General features: G+C 52.1%; 1 protein-coding gene across 1 annotated transcript; it reads right to left on the bottom strand.

Annotated features, from left to right (window-relative positions):
* Positions 1–305: 305 nt before the first annotated feature.
* Positions 306–18325, bottom strand: RAI1 (retinoic acid induced 1). The gene is made up of 4 exons (XM_056866631.1): positions 12683–18325; positions 4101–4194; positions 2688–2737; positions 306–338 (listed from the first exon to the last, which is right to left on the bottom strand). The coding sequence occupies exons 1-4, from the start codon at positions 18320–18322 to the stop codon at positions 306–308; spliced, it is 5817 nt and encodes a 1938-aa protein (XP_056722609.1). The 5' UTR covers positions 18323–18325.
* Between the last annotated feature and the right edge of the window lie 1645 nt (positions 18326–19970).

Here is a 19970-nt window from a genome sequence, read left to right as displayed (position 1 = left end):
CGACGTTTCTGGTGGCCAGGGATGCGCCAGGACATTGATAAATTCATCAAATCTTGCCCGGTGTGTGCTACTAATAAACGCCTGATGGGGAAGTCCCCCGGATTGCTAAAGCCCCTAGAGACTCTGGAGGCGCCCTGGCTGGTGATCGGAATGGACTTCATCACCGACCTCCCGCTTAGTCAGGGAAAGTCGGTTCTTTGGGTAGTCACGGACCTCTTCTCTAAGCAAGTCCACTTCATACCATGTTTGTACACCAGATCTTCCATCTACATGGGTTTCCACGGAACATCGTGAGCGACAGGGGGTCAGTGTTCGTGTCTAGATTTTGGAAAGCATTCCTAGGATTGGTTGGAGTACAACAGGGTTTATCGTTGGCCTATCACCCGCAGACTGATGGTCAGACGGAAAGGGTTAATGCAGTGGTAGAATGCTACTTATGTTGTTTTGTGAACTACCACCAAGACAATTGGGTTGACCTGCTACCGATAGCTGAGTATGTGTACAACAATTTGGTGCACTCAGCTACAGGCTTGAGTCCATTCAAGGCAGTTTATGGGATGGAATTCGATCCCTTGGGTGCAGTTGATCCCCCGCCGGGGGGATCCCCCGGAAGTGGCTGTGTGGGCGAACACAGTAAGGAATACTTGGCCCTGGTTAGTGAACAGGCGAAGGAAAGGTACAAAGCACAGGCGGATAAACACAGAATGCCCCAATGGAACCTTAGGGTCAGGGAAAAGGTTTATCTCTCCAAAAAAAATCTCAGGTCCTTACGTCCGTGTAAGAAACTGTGTCAAAAGTATGTGGGACCGTTCCCAATCTCCCGGGTTATCAATGAGGTCACCGTAGAGTTGGATCTTCTTAAAACCTTACAGAGGGTACACCCAGTATTCCACGTGAGTTTGTTGAAACCCTTTGTACCGGCCCCAGAATGGCACCCTGAACCCGCTGTGGCAACCCCAATCATGGTTCAAGGGGAACAGCATTTCGAAATCTCCAAGGTATTAGATTCCAGGGCACGGAGAGGCCAGCTGGAATACCTTGTGCACTGGAAACACCTGAACTCTAGCCATGATGAATGGGTGTCCGCTGTACATGTGAACGTCCCCACCCTGATAGCTGAATTCCACCATAATTACCCCACCAAACCGAGAGATCCAGGAGAGGGGTCTTTGGGGAGGCGAAATGTCAGCTAAGGCTTCCTGGCTTTCTGCCTCTGCCCATCCCCCCCCAGCATCTACACCCCAATGGAGACCTGCCCGGCTAATCGTTAGTGTGTTACCAGGCCCTGCGGAACAATGCCTGGGAGCCCTGGCAATCACCTAGCTATTTCACGCATTAGTTTCATGTATGGTTTTGTCAGTGAGTAGTTACCGGATGTTACCTTCTGTATTGTTTCCTTATACCTAAGCCATCAAGACAACTCTGCCTCAACTCGGCCCTTTTGTATTATGTCCTACTGAACTCGCTGGCTTTCTTAAATAAAACTTTTTAACTCGCGATTATGTCTGGAGTAAAGTTCCTTATGAGAGAAATGCAACGAGGTGCTGGAGTCTTACACTGCCCCTTCTGCTTTAAAAAAAAACAACCCATGGAAGGACAAGAGTCTTTGAGTGGATGCAGAGAGGGGCTGGATTCCTGTCCCCCCTTTTCCATCTTCACATTCTGACATCTGTTCAGGGGGCTACAATTACGGCCAGGTCACGAGAGGTCAGGCCAGATCTTCCCAGCTCAAGAAAACAGCCAGCCTAGTTAGTCATAATTCATTTTGTTGGTTGGAGGGAGGGAGGCAGTCTCACTTAGAGAGCTGCCGATCAGTTCTGTGCCAAAGGAGCCGAAACCCAGTGCAAATAAATCTGCATTTTTCATAAATGACGAGTATTTCAAATTTTTTTTTGCTCGTTTGCACAGAGAGGAGCCAAGAGCTATTCTGTAAACATGATTTTACGTCCCTCTGCTGACTTTTGGCATTTCAGTAGCTATAGCCTATTTTGCATTCTGCCTATTTTTGCAATCATAGAAGGGACCACCAAGGTCATCTAGTCCAACCCCCTGCACAATGCAGGAAATTCACAACTACCTTCCCCCCCACACACACCCCCAGTGACCCCTACTCCATGCCCAGAAGATGGCAAAAGAACCCTCCAGGATCCCTGGTCAAGCTGGCCTGGAGGAAAAATTGCTTCCTGACCCCAATGTGGCAACTGGCATTTGAGAGACAAACATTGACACAACCCTTCCTGCCCTCCCTCTTATGATCTGCCTAAGTTCACCGAATCAGCCTTGCTGACAGATGGCCATCTAGCCTCTGCTTAAAAACCTCCAAGGAAGGAGAGCTCACCACCTCCCAAGGAAGCCTGTTCCACCGAGGAACCGCTAAGGAATCATCCTTTTGATATTTGTCCTATGCTTGTGAGGAATTACAGACTAGAAACACACCCCTGGCAACAGTGTGGTAACAGAGAATTTTTGTGTGTGCATGCACAAGGTTCCAGATTCAAATCTTGTATGTTTAAAGGGAATGGGAAAGAACCTGGCAGGCAGAGTCGTCAGTTACAAGATAACACGGACTGGTGGACTGACCCAATAAAAATAATAGCTTTTCAGGGAATCGGGGTGGCAGGTCCCTCCAAGAGAGCCCGTTGTTGTTTCTATCGATCTGGCAAAAAAGAAAAGGTCTTTTGACCTACCTTATGTTTGGGACAGTTCAGAGAGAAGGTCTCTTCGGTTAACAAACAACCTGCAAATGGAGCAGAGGAACCCAATGAATCCACATGTCATCCCTTTTGTGCCGCTTCAACTGTTCTGTTGAACAGAACGGAGGCCCCCCCGTCCGGGATTCCTCCCCCCCCCGCTTCTCAGTCCTCCCTTTCTGCCTTCTCAAATCCCTCCTTGTGCACAGGCCCCCTCAAAGGGCTTCCGCCTTGCCGCTCCTGGCTGGTCAACTTCCCTGCCAGACGACCCCTTTGAGCAAAATGAAAGGATTAAGCGCTCCAAAAAAGAAAGAAAAAAAGTCCCCCTCATCAGTAGCCCTTGCAACAAGCAATTGTTGGGGCACAGCTCTGGGGATCGATCAGGGTCGGCGTCGGATGATGGTGGACAGATGGGGACCCCTGTCTGCACAGGGGCCCCCCAAAACCTGGAACCGGCTCTGGGATCAATGGTCACATTCTCTCCCCTTCAAAGGCAACTACATTTGAGCAGAAGCCTGGCATTTATCTAGGGGGATGAGGACCAATAACTGGGCTCCGTTCCATCTAAGTGGAGTAGTTCCAAGTGTTCCCTCTCCTTTTAAAAGTTCTTCCCTTTTAAGAGGAGAGAGAAGGGAAAGGATAAAGCAGGGAGGAGACAGAAGGGAAAGAAGGAGGGGGAAACAACCGAGAAAGGTGGACGTTTGCGCTAATGGAATTAAAAGAGGGGTGCGCGGGGTTGCATGGATCCCGAACTCGTAAAAGCTGCGGATTGCGGGGAGCCAAAGAACAAGAATTGGCATAGGCTACTTGCCAGGCTGTGATTAGAAAGGCGGCATTCCCTCTTCCTAAGAATTACTAAAGGAATGCTGAAGGGCCTTCTTCACTGTGGCACCCATCCGTCTAACATTTCAGATACTTGCCACCCCAATATAGAATAAGAGAGGAGTTGTTTTGCTATTCTAAACGTTTTGGAGGGTAACCGTGTATGTCTGCAGTAGAACAGCTAGATTCAAGTCGAGTGGCACCTTAGATACCTGGTATCTGGCGAAGGGGGTTTTGACTCTTGAAAGCTCATACCTCCCAAAATCTAGCTGGATTAAAATCTAGCTATCCACAAGTAGGGCTTCTACAGAACCAAACTGATAAAGACAGAGGGTGGGATTCCACTGGCTTTCTTGCTTGATCTTGCCTGATTCTTCTCCTTACTCTACCCCCCTGTCCTGTCCATCGCTTGTCCAGACGAGTCCCATAATTCCCAGCATATCCTTCTCTGTGGTGAAGACGGCCCCCTCCTACTTCTTCTACCGGTGGATCAACTGTTAGGTTCCAACCAAGAGAATCATGTCCTCCCCCCACCCCTGCGATCCAAATGCTTATACGAGCTGTTCCCCTGGACGGGGGTATTTTTACCTGTATCGATGGCACATGTGTAATGAAAAGTTTGGGCACAACCCTTATGGCAACAGCCGACAGTCGCTCCCACTTGCTGACAGCTGGAACACCTCTGCCATTGTCAGGGGGAAAAAGAGAAGAGAGAGCAAACTCCATGAGAACTAGCGACATAGGAAAAGTAGCTTCAGCAACTGCCATGCGGTGGGAAGGTTTGGCTGCATTCAACTCTGTTGCTTGGGGAGTTCCCTGGTGGTGTAAATTGGCTGCATTCCTGCCCAACCCCACACATCTTCATGCAACCGCAGAAATAACCAATGTTCAAAGGGTATCCTGCTTTACTCAGAGGTCTGGACACTGAAAACATTTCATTCTCCTCCACGGGCCATCAACTTGATACTCAGGCTTTATAATAATGGCAGCATGACCCTGTGGTAACAGCTCTAGAGCACATGCGTTGAGTGCATGATCGAGAAATTACGCGCACAACCGAAATGAGCGGTAACATTCTCGTCCGAGTTCTGAACCGTCTTTCATGACTTCCGACAAAAAATTATTTCCAAGTAAAGCTATGGGTTGTTCTGCCACACCCAGATTAAAATTTGGTAGGGGGTGCTAGAAATTTGGTAGGGGCTGCTAAGCCAGCATGGTGTAGTGGTCGAGAGCAGTGGACTCTAATCTGGAGAACCGGGTTTGATTCCCCACTCCTTCTCATGAGCAGCGGACTCTAATCCGGTGAATCGGCTTGGTTTCCCCACTCCTACACATGAAGCCAGCTGGGAGACCTTGAACTAATCACAGTTCTCTCTGAACTCTCTCAGCCCCATCTACCTCACAAGGTGTCTGTTGGGGGGAGAGGACGGGAAGGAGATCGTAAGCCGGGTTGATTCTCCTTAAAAGGTAGAGAAAATCAGCATATAAAAACCAACTCTTCTTTTTCTTCTTCTAAGATAGTTTGCTGGGCTACGCTGGGCCCAGAAGGTACACCCAATTGCTGGAAAAAGACTAGGAACTCCAAGACAGGAAGGGCTTTTAGGGGATGACCTCTAAGGGAGAGGCTGACAAATTCTAGGATGGAGGCAACTTCCATATCCAGCACAATTGAGCTTTATCATCTCAGAAACAGAGTTGAGGTGCTGGGAAGATTCTCTGCCTCATTTTGAGGTCTCCCATTCAGACGCCACCCCTTCCTGCTTCCAGCACTGATGGTGCTGGTGCTAGATACAGGCAGAGCAGGTGTTGAAATCAAAACCCTCAAATGTGGGCTTCAGACAAAGAATATTTGCCCGATTGCACTGCAATCTCTGCTTAGATGACCAAGTAGGGGGTTATTTCTCAGAATGGTCCCTAAACGGCGAAACAGAAAGTGATCCCAAATGAGGGCAAAGCCAAAACAATTTCCAGTTTTTTCTGTTCAGTTTTGTGTTTCAGTGTTCAGGATGATGATGATGATTTTTTAATGCTCCTTGCTATAATATTCATGTTGTTTCGATGCTGCTTGGCAACCTTCATTCGCCCAGCTGCTTCTTGGCACCTCGCTTCTTCTCTGCCTTCGCTGCCCTTGCCCTCCCGGCTCTTGATTTCTGATTGGCTGTCACCAACTAATGCGCATTTGCGGAGGTCATCGCAAGGAAAACTCTGACGCGATGCTGTCACGCCACACTCGTAAACAAAATTGACGCGGACTTCCGCAACCAACCGGAAAAGGGTGGGGGGGAAATATGGCACCAAGAAACGACGCCAGACTGGGGAAAAGAATGGCAAAGAGTGCAGGGGGCTGTGTATCAGAATTCCCCAACTGAATAAATTGGCATAAAGTCCTGGACAAATATGACACATAATTAAACTAGGGCATTCACTGCCCCAAGATAAGTTCAATGTTCGTAGGATATTTCGGGAAAGGGTTCACCGAATTTCATGGCACAGGACAATGGCTACTGGTTCAGTCATGCTAACTAAATGAAACTTTTATCTACAGAGACACTACATCTTAGAGTACTGGGCGCTAAAAATACACAGTGTCTTGCTTGTGAGTTTACAAAGCTTCCATTCTGTGAGGAAGCTGGATCCACCGGGGCAAAAGTCAGGCTTTTATGCTCTTAACACTGGGTGCCAGATACCGTTTTTGACTGGACGCAGAACACCCTACTCACAATCACTTCGCCAAGACTTCTGAATGGCAAATTGGCTAATTAGCCATATCTGGAGAGAGCAGTACAAGTGCCAGGTGTGAACACACTGAGACCATTTCAGATGGATTCACCCATACCAGTTTAAAGCCAAATGAAAGTCCCCGAGGGCTCAATCCAGGCATCTCATCATGCCCGAGTATTAATTTAATGGGACCCTTCTTTATTATGTACCTCACCCACTTTCTGATTTCTACTGGAGGAGGGCCATTGCTAAATCACCCAAGAAAGTATTCCATGTGCGCCTGGTCAAGGTTGACATCATAGAATCATACAGTTGGGACCACCAGGGTCATCTAGTCCAACCCCCTGCACAATGCAAGAAATTCACAACTATCTCCCCCACCACACCCCCAGTGACCCCTACTCCATGCCCAGAAGATGGCCAAGATGCTCTCCCTCTCATGATCTGCCTAAGGTCATCGAATCAGCATTGCTGACAGATGGCCATCTAGCCTCTGCTTCAAAACCTCCAGGGAAGGAGCACTTACCACCTCCTGAGGAAGCCTGTTCCACTGAGGAACCGCTCTGTTAGAAAGTTCTTCCTAAATGAGCCCGTCCAAGTCAAGACTGGCTTGGAAGTGCACATGTAGCTGCATTGACAAAAGGGAGGTTGCCAGATTTTCAGGGCAGGGTCTTTTGGGTTATGTCCCCGAATTATGGAATTCCCTCTCTTGGAAGGCTTGTCCTGCCTCCTCCTTCTTGGCCTTCCAGAACTCTTACTCTGGAGGGCATTTGGTATTTCCTGTTCCTACTTGCTTTTAAAAAATCTGGCCCGATTATATTAAGAACATCAGAAGAGCCCTGCTGGATCAGACCAGAGAGGGTCCATCTAGTCCAGCATCCAGTCTCACACAGTGGGCAACCAGTTCCTCAGGAGGACCAACAACAGGTGAGAGAGGCCAAGGCCTCTTCTCTGAGAAGAACATCTGAAGAGACCTGCTATATCAGTGGTCCATCTTGTCAGTATCCTGTATCACACAGCGGCCAACTAATGCCTCTGGAAGTCCAACAACAGGGCCCAGAGGCCGAGGCTGTCTCACACCAGTATTCTGAGGTTTGTTGCCTCTGTATATGGAGGTTCTCTTTAATCACCATGGCTAGTAGCGATCGATGGACCTCTTCTCCTGAAATCTACCGAGCCATTTATGCTCATGGCCGCCGCCACCGGCAATGAATTTCACAGTTTAACGACTCCTCCAATAAAGGAGTCTTTCCTTTTTTCTTTTGTCTTTGACTCCCTGGTCTGATTCTCGTAGGGGTTTTAAATAGATGGCCGTTTCACGCCTTCCCCTGGCTCTGTTTTTAATCTGTGCTTTTCCGCTGCCGTTTTAGTTTGATCCGTTTTCGAGTTTTTTCATAAAAAAAACTTTTCATTCGAGAAGCAGCCTCCAGCGCTGTTTTAATTGCCTAAATATTTCCTGCTGACGAGCAAGAGTTCCATGGGCACGGGCCAGCTCCCGTGAAAGATGTCGGGGGCGGGCGCACGGGATGTTCACACCATTTCGCGTGTGTCCCGAGTCCCATATAAATCAGGCCGCCACACTGGGGAAACCTTGCTTTCAAACGGCAGCTGGGATTCTCAGGGAGCCGGGAGGCTCCCCAACCTTCGGGAAGTATTGTTCGGGGTTCAGGTGCGAGTGGGTGTCTGGGACGCGGGACGCGTGTATGGAATAGGCTAGGGGTGTCAAGCGTAAGGACCGCGGGCCAGATCCACCCCCTTAAGAGCTCTTTTCTGGCATGTGAGCCGGCCGAGGCAGCCCCAATCTAGATCTGGAGTCATATCCAGCTTTCGTAACAATTGAGTTGCCCCGATCTGGATGGCCCAGGCTAGACTGATCTCGCCAGATCTTGGAAGGTAAGAAGAAGAAGAAGAGTTGGTTTTTATATGTTGACTTTCTCTATCACTTAAGGGGGAATCAAACTGGCTTACAATCACTTTCCCTTCCCCTCCCCACAACAGACACCCTGTGAGGTAGGTGGGGCTGAGAGAGCTGTGACTAGCCCGAGGTCATAAGAACATAAGAAAAGCCTTGCTGGATCAGACCAAGGCCCATCAAGTCTAGCAGTCTGTTCACACAGTGGCCAACCAGGTGCCTGTAGGAAGCCCACAAACAAGACGACTGCAGCAGCATTGTCCTGCCTGTATTCCACAGCACCTAATATAATAGGCATGCTCCTCTGATATTGGAGAGAATAGGTCTGCATCATGACTAGTCTCCATTTTGACTAGCAGCCACGGATAGCCCTCTCCTCCATGAACATATCTGCTCCCCTCTTCAAGCCTTCCAAGTTGGCAGCCATCACCATATCCTGGGGCAGGGAGTTCCACAATTAAACTATGCGTTGTGTGAAAAAATACTTCCTTTTATCTGTTTTGAATCTCTCACCCTCCAGCTTCAGCAGATGACCCCGCTTTCTAGTATAATGGGAGAGGGAGAAAAACTTCTCCCTGTCCACTCTCTCCAAACCATGCATAATTTTATAGACCTCTATCGTGACTCCTCTTAGATGCCTTCCTTCCAAGCTCAACAGCCTTAAGCGTTTTAACCGCTCCCCATAAGACAGTTGCTCTAGTCCCCTAACCATTTTGGTTGCTTTTTTCTGCACCTTCTCAAGCTCTGTAATATCCTTTTTTAGGTGTGGTGACCAGAACTGTACACAGTATTCCAAGTGTGGTTTCACCATAGATTTGTACAAGGGCAGTATGATATCAGCAGTTTTATTCTCTATTCTTCATCTAATTATGGCCAGCATGGAATTTGCCTTTTTTACAGCAGCCGCACACCGGGTTGACATCTTCATCGAGCAATCCACTACCACCCCAAGATCCCTTTCTTGGTCTGTCGCTGCCAGCACAGATCCCATCAGTGTATATGTGAAGTTGGGATTTTTTGCCCCAATATGCATCACTTTACACTTGCTCACATGGAATCTCATTTGCCATGTCGATGCCCATTCTTCCAGTTTGTAGAGATCCTTTTGGAGCTCTTCACAGTCTGATTTTGTTTTAACCACCCTAAATAATTTGGTGTCATCTGCAAACTTGGCTACTTCGCTGTTCAACCCTGCTGGTCACCCAGCAGGCTTCATGTGTAGGAGTAGGGAAACAAATCCAGTTCACCAGATTAGCCTCCGCCGCTCATGTGGAGGAGTGGGGAATCAAACCTGGTTCTCCAGATCAGAGTCCACCTAAGCTAAACAGGGTTGGCCCTGGTTAGTACTTGGATGGGAGAACACCAAGGAAGTTGAGGGTTGCTACGCAGAGGCAAGCAATGGCAAACCACTTCTATATGTCTCTTGCCTTGAGAACCCTATGGGGTTGCCCTAAGTCAGTTGCGACTTGATAGCACTTTCTCCCACCACCATTTTTGGGAGGGGCTGTGGCTCAGAGGTAGAGCATATGTTTGGCATGCAGAAGGTCCCAGGTTCAATCCCTGGCATCTCCAGTTAAAAGGACCAGGCAAGTAGGTGATGCGAAAGACCCCTGCCTGAGACCCTGGAGAGCCGCTGCCGGTCTGAGTAGACAATACTGACTTTGATGGACTGAGGGTCTGATTCAGTAGAAGGCAGCTTCATGTGTTCATGTGTTCGACACCCCTGGACTAGACAGAATGTGGTGCTGCAGGGCAAAAGCATTGCCCCTAGGAGATCCCGGATACGTGCGGGAGAGGCTTTGCTGGGTAGACCTCGTGACCTTTGGAGGCTCCGCCACGAAGCAGGAGTGGCTGCGGCCTGCTCTTTCTGGGTGCTGGCAACGGGGCAACGGCCCCCTTGGCTGGCCTCCCTTTCCTGTCTCCCTTGGCCCGCATGCTGCCACCACGGGCGGAGGTTGGCTCTCCTCCTCTTCCTCCCCTCCTCTTCAGCCAGGGACCCATGGGGCAGGCAGCGGTTTTCGCTTACCAGCAAAAGGGAGTGGCAAAAGCGGCCGAGAGTGGTGGCTGCCGCTAGCCACAGTGGCGAGAACCTCCAGCTGTCCGGGGCTAACAGAGTGCCCAGCTGCGCATCACGAGGGACGCATGGTGGCTGTGGAGAATAGCAGTCCTGTGTCCCCGTCCACCCACCACATTTCCCTGGGAAAACATGGCTAGGACCAGAGTTTGGAGAGGCTATGAGGTTGCTTCTGGGTGCTTTAAGGCTCTCTAGGCAGCCTCCCGTAGTTTCTATGGTCTTTACCACAGAGACAAAGGGAACTTCCTAGAGTATCGCTATGTGGATACCTTTTTCTGCAGTTCTTCAGAGGCAGGAAACTGGGGCTGGGGGCAGGTAAATCCCCACCCCAGGTGAGTAAATGAGGGAGGCCTGCCGGACAGCCCTCAAAAACCCTTAGAGCATGACAGGTTTTGTGGGAGGGAACTGAGAGTCTTCCTGGTCACTGGACAACCGCTGACCGGAAAGAGAAGACAGGTGGTAGAGGGCCTTGTGCCAAGCTGGGCATCGTGGGATATGCGCGGCTGCCATGGAGAGTGGCAGCCCCCGGGACATCTCTAGGCTCAGGGGTTCCCTGCTCCGGCTCCGCTAAACAGTTGCTGGCTGCTTGCGAGTGGTGGGGCAATTCAGGGCGCGCTGACCTCCCGTCACATGCCTTCTTCCACTCAGTGGCAGCCGTGCACTCCGCCGAACATCTAGCGGTGTACAGAAAGTCAGGAACGGGTGGGAGCTCGTGGTCGATTTTAAAATAAAAGATTTTAAATAAAGATTTTAAATAAAAGATTTTAAATAAAGATTGGAAGAATCTTTATTTCCCCGGCAATAAAAATCCTATACTGAGAAGCTTCTCTTTTACACAGGCGATTTGTGGAATTCGCTGCCACAATATACGGCAACAGCTGCTCGCTTACGTGACTTTTACGAAACAAATCCAAAAAGCGCAAGCTTTCCGGTAGCTATTAGCAGTGGCGGTGAAATGGAACTTCCATGTACAGAGGCAGTCTACCTCTGAATAGCAAATGCATGGAGCCTGACAACAGAGCAAAGTCATTGTCAGCTTGATGGTTTGATCATGAGTCTCCCAGAGATACTGGGTTAGTTAAATGTTGGGGTGCTGGATTAGACGGACTTCTAATGAGGCCCACACCCTCATTAGATGTAGACGAGCTGGAACGTGTCCAGAGGAGGGCAACAAAGATGGTGAGGGGTCTGGAGACCATCCTATGAGGAAAGGTTGAAGGAGCTGGGTATGTGCAGCCTGAGGAGGAGAAGACTGAGAGGGGATATGAGAACCATCCTCAAGGACTCGAAGGGCTGTCATATAGAGGATGGTGCCGAGCTGTTTTCAGTTGCCCCAGAAGGTCAGACCAGAACCAACGGGTTGAAATTAAATCAAAAGAGTTTCTATCTAGACATTAGGAAGAACTTTCTAACACTTGGAGCGGTTCCTCAGCGGAACAGGCTTCCTCGGGAGGTGGTGAGCTCTCCTTCCCTGGAGGTTTTTAAAAAGAGGTTAGAAGACCATCTGTTAGCAATGTGGATTCTATGACCTTAAGCAGATGATGAGAGGGATCTTGGCCATCTTCTGGGCATGGAGTAGGGGTCACTGGGGGTGTGGGGGGGAGGTAGTTGTGAATGTCCTGCATTGTGCATGGGGTTGGACTAGATGACCCTGGTGGTCCCTTCCAACTTTACGATTCTGGGAAATAATCGCCCCCTTGCCAGGCGTGAACCGAAATTCATTTCTACTGCCCAGCAGGGAAAGCACCTTCTACACTCAGTTGGTAAAGTATTGTAACAAAAACCACCAGCGGCACTAAAAGGCAGTGAATACCTCTTTCAAAATGGCGCCAAGAGGCGTCAAGGTCTGACATGCACAACCAGGGCAAAGGCCTTGCTACCAACGTACACCCGCCCCGCCAGCTCTTCCTTCCTGGCCGCTACCCACAGGAGACGGTTGGTTTGCTGGAAGCTAGAATCTTTGCCGGCTGCTAGAAACAGCGGTTGGCTACTAAGCCCAGGCGAAATTGGCGCCTGTCTCTGAAGCAGGTTCCTCTCTTGTGTGGGAACTTCAAACGCTTCTGAGCAAATCATAATAATAACAAGAAGAATCAACTTGACCGGATGGTGGCAGAGTAGCATGACCGGATGGTGGCAGAGTAGCAAAAAAAACCCCCAGCTTCCTGGGCCAGTGGCAACTGAGGTATCTGATGGACTGGAGACCATGACCCTATTGGGCAGGACGTTTTCTCCGCCACCCCCTCAACTTCCAATCAAACACCAAAACGGCTGCCACACTTGCGTCCAGGTTGGGTCTCTGAGCGAGGCATCCCCAATTCATTTCGAGGGACCCCCCCACTTGCCCACCCCCACCCCCTGAAAAAACAGGGTTCGGCCTGCTCCTTTCGGCTCACGCGAGTAGACCGTCCTGCAATTTCGGGGGCCTAACCACCGCAGACCGTATGCTAAAGGAGAGGCTCTTACCGCGTCGGCAGCCATCTTTATTGCCTCTTGCAGTCCATAGAGCTTCCCTGCCACCAGGTAAACCCCAGCTGTCCATATCGCGCAGGCCTCGTGAACCCAGTGCTCTTGCGTGTCTCCGACCGGCTCCGGAGGCGGCGATTCGGCTTTGCCGCACTCGTGCCTCCTGGGCTTCTCGGCCGCCGCCGCCGCCTCCTCTCCCTCTGTCCTCTCATCGCAGCAGTAGCAGCTTTGTAGTTTCCTAAACATCCCCCTGGAACTGGAGCGGAGCGTGCTCTGTTTCGCTGAGTCAGCACCACTGTCCAACCTTGGCGGCTTTCCACCCGACGTACTCGTCGCACAATTATTATCTGTCGCTTTGAGCAGTCGATCTGCCAGAGAAGGCGAGGGGGGCTCTTCGCCGAGCCCCTCCACCTTGATCTTCTCTTTCAGCCTCGACTTTTTTTTCGGCAGGCAGTCCTCGGGATAGTACGGCCCGCAGAGGTCCCCTTGGTCTTTATAATTGGCCGGGTTCCGGCACAGGCAGCAGACCAAGCAGGTGGCGTTGAGGGTCTTGGAGACCACTGGGCCAAGGTGCATGGTGGACGAGAGAGGTAGGATCGCCTGGGGCTGCAGATGGGCAGTCCTGAAAAGCCCGCCCTGGCTGGGTGAAGAACGCTGCTCATTGTGGAGCTTAGCCTCTTCGGCCGGGCAGTTGACGACGGTGCAGGTGGTGACGAACTCGCCCCGCTTCTCGACCTGGACGTACGGGGAGAAAGGGGGCGCCCGGCTGTCAGCCCGCAACCGCTTGCATGACACATACTTCAGCCGGATCTCCGGCTCGGCGGGGCTCAGCAGCGGCGTCTGCTGTGGGTGCCGCCTCTTGGTCCGGCTCTTACACCTCGATGGCACACTTTTGGCCTTCCGGCAGCTAAGGCGCTTCCTTTGTCTCTTCGTGTAGCCGTTGTAGTTGGAGTGGTTGGCACGCTGCTTCTGCACGCGGGGCTGGGCCTGGGAGGCTCTCCCCTCTGAGCTCTCAGCGTTGCCGAAGCCTTTGTCCTCGGCCTTGGGTTTCTTTCCCTCTCTTTGTCTCTCCTCTGCTTTCCCTCCTGCTGCCGCTGCCACCGCCTTCTCTCTGGACACCAGTAGCAGAGCAGGGCTCAGGTGAGGGCACTTGTCCAAGCTATTTTTGGCTGCCCGGAAGGCCGTGGCTTTCCCTTTTCGGTTCCTTTTCTTGGGCAGCAGGCCGGTGCCGCTGGCAGCCATGCTGTCGCCGCTGTGCTGCAGCGTCTCGGGAGATGAATAGGCCTCACCCTTGAAACAGTTGGAGGACAGTTTCTTACTGTTCATTAGTTTCCCTCTGAAGGATCTGTTGTTCGGGTTTCTGCATAATTGCTCGGCTGCCGGAGCGGCGGGAGCCTTTTGTGACACGGCCGGGTTTAATGGTCTGGCTTCCCCCACCGCTGAGGTTGCGCTTGCATTCTTTGAGGCCTGCTCCCTCTCCAGTAGGGAAGGGCTCGCCGGATTACTGTGCGAGCCGGCGGCGATGGCGGCTGAGACAGCCGCGGCGGCGGTTTTGCAGGCAAACTTCTTCAGATTGGGAGAGGTTATCTTCTGGACAATGGCCTCCAGCTTCAGGCCCCTGCCTTTCCTCGGGGGCAACACTTTGGTCTTGATGGCTCCCTGGAAGGCGGCCCGGGAGGTGATTTTTATGCAGACGGCGGGATTTTCTTTCGCCGGAGGGGACTTCATCAGCGCTTCGCAGGCATTCTTGGGAGCCGCTTTCACTTTGGGGGCTGAGGAGGACAGCCTCTTCAGCAAGCCAGGATCAGCTTCTGGCTTTTCGTCCTTCCCAACGCCGCTTTGACTACTGCTCCTCAAAACCAAGTTCCTCTTTTTGGCAGGAACCGGGGGGATGAAGGCGGACTTCCTTTTCAAGGTGTGAAGCGGCCGCTCGGATAATTTAGGGCCGATCCCGGACCTGGCTTTAGCAAGCTTCATTCTCTTGCCCAGTTTGCTCTCCTTTGGAGGCTGGCTTTGAGGGCTGATCTTGAAGGGCCCGGGCAGGTGGTTGTTGGGATGGAGCTTTGTGCTTGGCTTCCCATTCTTCAGCCCCATGTCCATGGCGCTTTTCTCTCTCCTCCGCTTGGTGTGAAACACCTCTTGAGTCCGGGTGCGGGAGCGGAGGATCATGGACTGTTGATCTTTCCCTCCGGTCTCTTGCGAATCACCTTCTTTGGCCTTCTGACCAGCCGGGTCTTCGTTTTGTGCCACGTAGGGCAGTAGCTGAGGAGATGGCTCACTCGGCTTCGGAGAAGGCTTCCCGTTGGCTTTCCTGGCTTTGAAAGCAGCTCTGGGTTTCATAGCACACGCCGGCTTCTTGCCCAGCTTTTCTTGAAGGGCCAAGACCTTGGAGCCTTCCAGAGGGTCGGGCATCCTGGGTTCAGTCAAGGCAGTGAATGAGCGAGTACACATCCGAGCTGGCAGACCCTCCGCTGGAAACCTTGTAGTCTGGCCATGGGCATTCTTACTCGGCATTTCAATCAGATTGTTTGGCCCTGGGCATGCGTTGGCCATGATGCCCGCTGCCTGGGTCGCTGTACATGGGCTGGCCATGGGCTTCTCGGATTCTTCTCCCCCCGACAACCTGCTGGGGACTTTCTTGGTCCGAAGACTTTTGCCCATAGAGGTTGGTTCTGACACGCTGACAACCTTTTCCGGAGGCGTCTGTTTATTCACTGACAAGGCTCCTGGAGTTTCCGTCTTTTCAAGAAGGGGTTCTTCATTTCCCGCTGCCTCCTCCTCTGGCTTCAAGTGAGACAGGGAAGATTCAAACCAACTTTTGACTTTTGTTTCGGTCCCAACCGTTGGGCCTAAAAGGATGACAGACTGATCTGACAACTGAGAGGAGGGGGCCGTGTTCTCCTTCTCAACCACATTTGCTGACCCTTCTGCAGAACCAGGTGTTTCTTGGAGGGAGAGGGCTGGGGCGTTCTCAGCAGGCTTGGGAGTGAACGCATCATAGGTCATAGACTTTTGCTCAGAACCAGCTAGATCACACAGAGAGGAATATTCTTCTGGTTCCAAATCGGATTCTTTCAAGTCTGGTGAGGACATCATTGGGAGTTCGCTGAAGTCTCCTCCTGAACAGGAGTGCCTGGTTGTGTCCTCAAGCCAACGCTCGTCTGCTCTGGCGGCCTCGTCATATGTTAAGTTCTCGCCCTTGTTGGCTTGCTGCTGACCAAATGTCTCAGCGTGCTCGGTCTCCGCTGGCTGCTCGCTGTCGCAAAGGCTGAGGCAGCAAGCGGTTTTTTTCTCTGAGTCGCAACTCTCACTCAGTTTGCCTGAGAACAAACTCTTGGGCAGGTCCGATGCTTGAAGGCTGGAGCCAAGCTCTTTCCATGTGTCACTGAGGTTCTCGTCTGGCCAGTCGAAATTCTCCATGGCATTTTCAGAACCCACAGAATTGGCGGTGGCATTTGAGTAGCAGCTGAAGCTTGTGGTCTCCGAGCTGGAGGTGACCGTCGAGATGTTGGGTTTGGCAGGGTATCCTACCGAGCTGGTTGTTTTTATCGAACTCTTGGTGTCTGCTGCTGTAAATGCCACCTGGGAGTTGTCGTAAACCTCCTCGCTGAAGTTCTTTTGATTATTCCCTCCCAAGGTTTTGTCTAACTTCAGAGGTTCCACAAGGGTACTCGAGTCCCCTTGGTTGGACCACGGGCTCTTGACCACTGAGTCCAGGCAGGTCCTGTGATTCTCTAAGTGGAAGGGGGATTTGTCCGGGTCTTTGCTTGGCACAGGAGAATTGGCCCAGCCTTTGTCTGCTTTCTCGTTGATAGCGTCTTGCAAACCAATGATTTCAGATGCAAGCTCCTCCTGGGAAAGGGCACTGAGGAGCAGTCTGGGGCAGTCCCTTTCTCTGGCAACAAACTTGGTAAAAGTCTCCAGAGGCAGGCTGGTGTGGATGCTTTGGAAGGAGTCGTCCGACTTGGTCGACATGTCGTCTGGAGATGTCACTGAGCAGGTGGAAACCGACTCGGGTTTGGTCTTGGAGTTGCTGTTGATGCGGGCTGGGCTGCGGCTTTGATTACAGTACAGGAAGCCCCTTTCCAGTTGGTCTTCAGACCCGCTCAGGTAATCAGCCTCCTGGGTTTCGGCGTGGACAGACTGCGGGGTGCTGAGCGGGTCTGAGAGAGGAGTCCCAGCTTGCTCTGCGGAGTAATTGTTCCCTTCGGGGCTGCAGTGCTGGCTTTTGAGCTGCTCTGGGGTCCGAGGTGAATTTTTGAGACCTTTTTTCTGGGCCATCCCCGTGGACTTGGAAAGCAGAAGCTGCTGGACGGTGTTGGAAATGTTCTCGACTTGAGAGGTGAGCGCAGTCAGGCTTTGGAGGCTCAAATCCGACAGGAGGTTCTCGGGCATCTTCTCCTTCTGCAAATTCTTGCAGTTCCCAGCAGGTTGAGTGTCCGGGCTCGCCCCGTCTGTCGGCGAAGGGTTCAACAAAGGCATGAAGTGGCTGTGGTCAGCGAGGCTGGCCGGGAATGCCCCCGTGCTCAGAGACTGTTGGCTGTATTGGAAGTTCTCCAAGTTGGGCATTAACGGGGAAGGAGTGGAACTGTACGACGGGGACCGACCGACCGAACGGGCCGGGGAGTGGCCGGAATTGGGGCTGAAAGTTTGGTAATACTGGTCCGGGGTCCGCACCGGAGCGTCCGCTTGGCAGTAGCTCTGGCCTGGCTGGTTGTAATGTTGGTACTTGGCCAGGCTCTGATAGTGAAGTGCTTCTTGCGCGTGGTGCCGCCCTTGCAGGGACTGTTGCTGCTGTTGTTGCTGCTGGTCATAGCTGATGCGGTTCGCCTGGTAGCCGTGCAGGCTCTGGACCCTTTGCCCAGCTGGCAAGGCCGCAGTGTTCCCGAGAGCCCTTTCGTGCGGCGGTGGCGGTGCAGAAGGAGCGTTGCAGCTTTTGTAGGAATGCGTGGCCGGGCTCCCGCTTTGGACGGACGAATACGTCGAGGAAGGCGGGAACGACTGGGAATGCTGGGGGAAGTGGGTGCCCTGTGGAAACGGCATGGAAGAGGAGACGTCATTCTGGAGCTTCTGCCGGGGGATCTTGGGGTAAGTCAAGGTCGACTGCTGCTGTGGCGGTGGCGGCGGCTGCTGCGGGAGGTGTAAGGCGTGAGTTCGGAACGGGAGCTGAGGGGCCTGCTCGTGGTACTGCCTGCTGCCTGAGGGTGCCGCTGTCTTTTTCATCAAGTTCTCCTCGTACTTAGCCACTCCTCCCGGCAACGGTTGTGGGGGCGGCTGCTGCTGCGACCCCCAGGCCTGCAGGCCTTCCTCCCCAGAATAGCGGGCCGGGTAGGGGCTGTTCTCCGGGACGGTGTAATTTGGAAAGGACGCCGGCCTGGCCTGCAGCTGCTGGCCCCGTAACTGCTTATTCCCCCGGTGGAACTTCTCCACGGCGCTGTTCTCGCCGTACCCTTGATATGGCAGCTGCGGCGGCGGCGGCTGGCCATAGTACTCCTTTGCCACCAGCCGCTGCCGTTCACAGTGCGGGCCCGCTTGGCTGTGATGTCTGTAATTCTCCAGGCGTGCTGAATCTTGCGAAGAAGTCGGCTGGTAGTTCGGCTGGTTGCCGTGGAAACCACACCTTTCGCGAAAGGACTGCATGGCCGGGCGGCGTTATCTACGGAGAGAAACAGAGAGACGAGCCGATTCAAATGACTGCCTCTTTTTTTTTTTTTTTAATCCCCTTCCCCGCTTATATTGGCTGGCTTTTTATTTAAAAAAAAATTGGAAGGAAAGGCGAGCATCATGAAAATGTCACCCTGTGAGATATTTTGACTTGACAGAAGAGCGTGGGGACGGCCACAGCCTCTCCCGATTATCCTCGCCAGCCACTTTCAGCTCAACTGGGGTAAACGTCTGCAATACCAAAGCTCGGAGGAAGAAAACGGAGACCCATTTGAGCCCGGGAGAGGAGGGCACTTGTACTCGCTGGTGCGTTTTGATCCCCGCCCCGAAAACCTTCCTCTGCATATGTTCGCCCACCCTCCACCATCTCACAAATGAAAAAGGGGACATGCTCAGGACGTGCCAAGGGCTGCTTTGCAAATCCCCAAACCCCCCTGCTGGCAGTCTTTAAGCAGAGGCTGGACAAACACTTGTCAGGGCAGCAAAGATGGGGAAGGGTCTGGAGACCAAGTCCAATGAGAATAGGAAGAAGGAGCTGGGTGTGTTTAGCCTGGAGAGGAGAAGACTGAGAGGGGATACGATAACCATCCTCAAGTACTTGAAGGGCTGTCATAGAGAGGAGGGTGCCAAGTTGTTTTCTGTTGCCCCAGAAGGTCGGACCAGGACCAATGGGTTGAAATTAGATCCAAAGAGTTTCTGTCTAAACATTAGGAAGAACTTTCTAACAGTTAAGAGTGGTTCCTCAGGGGAACAGGCACAGGCTTCCTCATGAGGTGGTGAGCTCTCCTTCCCTGGAGGTTTTTAAGCAGAGGCTAGATGTCATTCAGTGATCTTAGGCAGATGATGAGAGGGAGGGCATCTTGGCTATCTTCTGGGCATGGAGTAGGGATCACTGTGTGTGTGTGTGGGGGGAGGTAGTTCTGAATTTTCTGCATTGTGCAGGGGGTTGGACTAGATGACCCCAGTGGTCCCTTCCAACTCTATGATTGTATGATTCTAGGGATGCTCTAGGTTGAACCTGCATTAAGGAGGGAGTAGGACTATATGGACAGAGCCCCGTGGCACAAAGTGGTAAAGCTGCAGTACTGCAGTCCAAACTCTGCTCACGACCTGAGTTCGATCCTGACAGAGGTTGGCTTCAGGTAGCCGGCTCAAGGTGGACTCAGCCTTCCATCCTTCCGAGGTCAGTAAAATGAGTACCCAGTTTGCTGGGGGTAAAGGGAAGATGACTGGAGAAGGCACTGGCAAACCACCCCGTAAACAAAGTCTGCCTAGAAAATGTCGGGGTATGATGTCACCCCAAGGGTCAGGAATGACCCGGTGCTTGACAGGGGACCTTTACCTTTAGGACTGTATGGAAGGGGGCCATATCTCCTTCCCACTCTATGATTCCACGATCACTCACTGCAGGTGAACACATGAACACATGAAGCTGCCTTATATGGAATCAGACCCTTGGCCCATCGAGGCAGTATTATCTACTCACACCATGGCAGTGGCTCTCCAGGGTCTCAGGCGGAGGTCTTTCACATCACCTACTGCCTGGTCCTTTCAACTGGAGACGCTGGGGATTGAACCTGGGACCTTCTGCGTGCCAAGCAGAGGCTCTGCCGCTGAGCCACGG

Source organism: Euleptes europaea, chromosome 21 (genome assembly GCF_029931775.1).
Source record: "Euleptes europaea isolate rEulEur1 chromosome 21, rEulEur1.hap1, whole genome shotgun sequence".
NCBI lineage: Eukaryota > Metazoa > Chordata > Lepidosauria > Squamata > Sphaerodactylidae > Euleptes > Euleptes europaea.
The sequence above is the reverse complement of the archived record's forward strand: the minus strand, read 5'-3'. Positions and strand labels throughout refer to the sequence as shown.